The following is a 3,157-nucleotide window of genomic DNA, read 5'->3' as shown; positions in this document are numbered from 1 at the left end:
GTGTTCTATCGAATGGATTTCAATACAGAGGAGGCTCGACGAGTGGCAGATGAGAATTCCCCTCTCACCAACAAATATATTTGTGTCTTTGTTTGAAATTCAGAAATCGTATCAAGTCAACCGTATTGTCAAAGTATATAAAGGTCGATTTTCTTAAATTACTATATGTGTTTGTTTAAAAACTTGAATTCCAGTGTGAGACTATGAGACAACTTGAGGTCCAGTATGAGACTCTACCACAACTGTTTAACGTCAAACTGATAACAGCAAACTTTGACAGTACAATGCTGTAACATACGAAAATAGCACCAAAGCGACACTAAGCAACAGTTACAAACACTTGAGCTGAGACACCCACTCTCACTCTAAGACGCAGAATCTACGAGCTATTAAGCATTGTATAGTCACGAAAAATTCAGCAGCAGTCAATATGTCCAATTAGAGCGAGAAGCAACAAGAAAAGCAACATGGAAAGCAACAAAACGGTTTCTGCATGGTCACATCCTCCTCACAGAAGCGCACTACGGGTTAACGACCATTGGCCGCCGTACACTCCACAGTAGCATATCCTCTAACTGACTTAAACGTCTCTGCTGTGTCTAGCGTTGCTAATATAAATCTTGAGCCCGTTGTTGATCCACAGCCCACAGTCACCGTGCGAGACATAGATCTTGCTGGTGGAATGTCAGGAAGATGTTCAGTAGAGACATCAAAACTGGGGGCGAAGACATACAGTACAACGCCAGTAAGAGGAATTGAGAATGGATTGTCGAAGCTAACGGTTACCACCAAATCAACGGAATCAGGACCGGTTTCTTTTCTTGTCACTTGCATGCTCAAACTGTCATACGCCAAGCGAAGAAGAAGAGCATCATGAAACACAAAATGGCCAGATGAATTGCACACGCCCACCTTGAACTTAAAGATTGTCGTGTTTTGTAAGTAAGGGAGATAGTCATCCTCGGTAACAGTAATGTATGAAGATTCTAGGAACAGTCTGACAATTCCAAGGGATTGTGATGTGTAAACAATCGGTTCCATCAACACTAACAAACTACTCTCTGGCACGCTCGTGTTTCCTTGAGTAACAAAGAGATTGAATGTCTGCCCAACCGATGGTATCTCCGGACTAGCTGATAGTCTGAGGCCATTTTCTCGACGACATCCAGAATAAGGTGGAGGCAGTAGGATTTTGCTGTCTGTACTTCTCTTCCCAATCAAGTGTTTGTAATTCCCAGTTATATACAATGGGTTGTTGTATGAATATACCGCAGCGCCTCTTCCAGGTACCTTAGTTACTATACTAACACCTACTTCATTCCTATAATATAAGAGATTGATTGGACACCACCTTATTGCATTGACTTCCGCTGTGACAAATTTGGTATCATAGTTAACATCGTTAAGTAAATCTTGCTTGACGTATGGTACATAAGCTGGACCAGTTTGGTAATGATTGCCAACTGCTAAGGGTGAAGGCTCCTGTGGTGTTGCATCTAGAGCATTCCAATTTGCTGGTTGCTTCAAGTCCGGTCGAGCCATCCAAGCCTCTGACCACACGTGGAAGTTCCACACGGATTCATCAGCTTGTTGTATTTTGTCATACTGTCTTAAAACTGATAGGCGGTTGTTTGCTAAGCCTCGGTCATGATGACTTTTATAATTGGTGATCACTCTGGCAGGAATACCTCTGGATCTGAGAAGACTCGTAAGTAAAGCGGCAAATACCCAACACTGTCCATACTTTACAGGATTTTTCAATGGTAGCCAGCGATTAAATATGTCCGCGCTGCTAGCCCAACGCCATGGTTCTATACCGTCGCCATACCTTCCATCCCATCTTCCTATTAAGACTCTAGTTGCCGTTAGTGGGTCTCCCAAGTAACGAGTAAGTGCACGGGCATAGAGATATGTATTAGCAAGTTCGTTCGCATTCATACGCTTTTCTATCTCAAGTCTTGTCCTCGTCACTGCCTGTGATCTGACAGCATAGTCCCATCGCACTCCACTGGCTCCCACGAACAGAAAGCCCAAGTCGTTGTAAAGATATTCGTCCACCAAATAATTTGGTAGTCCGCCTGCTCCTCTCTTGCTCCTATAATTTTGTTCAACGTCAAATATGACCTGAACGTGCACCAACTGTTTGGGAAATTGTGAACAAGAATGCTTCACCGTCACTTCGTAATCGCCCACGGGCAAATGAGGAGGAATGAAGAGGAGGAAACAATGACGGTGTCTTGAATAGACAGAATAATTCTTTCCAGCCATCTCGTCATACTTGCCGTCAGTCCACATCCAAACTGTTGAATTGCGATTTTCATCTCGTAGCCAAAATATTGGACTGCCAATGCAATGCTTCCAATAGCGAACAACAAATTCGATCGGACGACCTCGCCTCGCTATAATGAATGAAGGCCCGTCTCGTACGTATGGCCTAAATTTGTCTGTCTTGTGGTGGGCCATGTTTGCAGCAACTTTGGCGTCGAATTCCATCTCACCTCTGCGCTGCAACACCGGAGAGTCACCTGGAAGGCTGCATTCGTCCGAAAACGCAAACGATATTGCAAGAGAGTGCAACAAGATTGCACTGACAACGATCATTTGAGCAAACAAATAAAACTTCACTAAGCTAAACAATCACGCTGGTCTGGAAGCAGATTGCTTCGAAATGAAAAGGCTTGATTAAATCACGTGACTCATAGGGATCTTCTCGGTATCGGCTATGACGCAAGTAGACAGTATTGTCTTACTAGGTGTTTTAATTGGGCTTATCTTTCGTCGCCACGTGCCATCCAAGGTGTCTCTTACGCCTACATACGTCCTATCGTGGATGCACAAACAGTGAACCTGACATGTCCGATTGGAAGATGCGAGAGTCGGCGGGCTTGTTGAGTGCCGAATGGTCCAGGTCGCCTTTTAGGGGAACAGACCGGACGTTGGAGGGCAATAAATATAACGATATGAGGATACAGTTACTAATTAAGTACGTATTCTAAGTAGACGTTTAGTATACATAACGTTTGTACTTGAGCATACACTGTACGTACAAGTACTGTATAGTGTATTCATATACCCACTCCCCTTTGTTTACATATCCATGGTGTTGTCACACAAATAGGTTTTGTCTTTAGCTTTTGCCCCAACTTTGGTACTCTCG

At 43.7% G+C, this 3,157-nt stretch overlaps 1 protein-coding gene across 1 annotated transcript; it reads right to left on the bottom strand.

Annotated features, from left to right (window-relative positions):
* Window positions 1–225: 225 nt before the first annotated feature.
* On the bottom strand, window positions 226–2,621 carry LOC134187705 (protein-glutamine gamma-glutamyltransferase 4-like). Its single transcript, XM_062655861.1, has one exon. The coding sequence runs from the start codon at window positions 2,599–2,601 to the stop codon at window positions 529–531; it is 2,073 nt and encodes a 690-aa protein (XP_062511845.1). The 5' UTR covers window positions 2,602–2,621; the 3' UTR covers window positions 226–528.
* Between the last annotated feature and the right edge of the window lie 536 nt (window positions 2,622–3,157).

This window comes from Corticium candelabrum, chromosome 1 (assembly GCF_963422355.1).
Source record: "Corticium candelabrum chromosome 1, ooCorCand1.1, whole genome shotgun sequence".
Taxonomy (NCBI): Eukaryota; Metazoa; Porifera; class Homoscleromorpha; order Homosclerophorida; family Plakinidae; genus Corticium; species Corticium candelabrum.
This window is presented reverse-complemented; position numbering and strand designations above follow the sequence as displayed.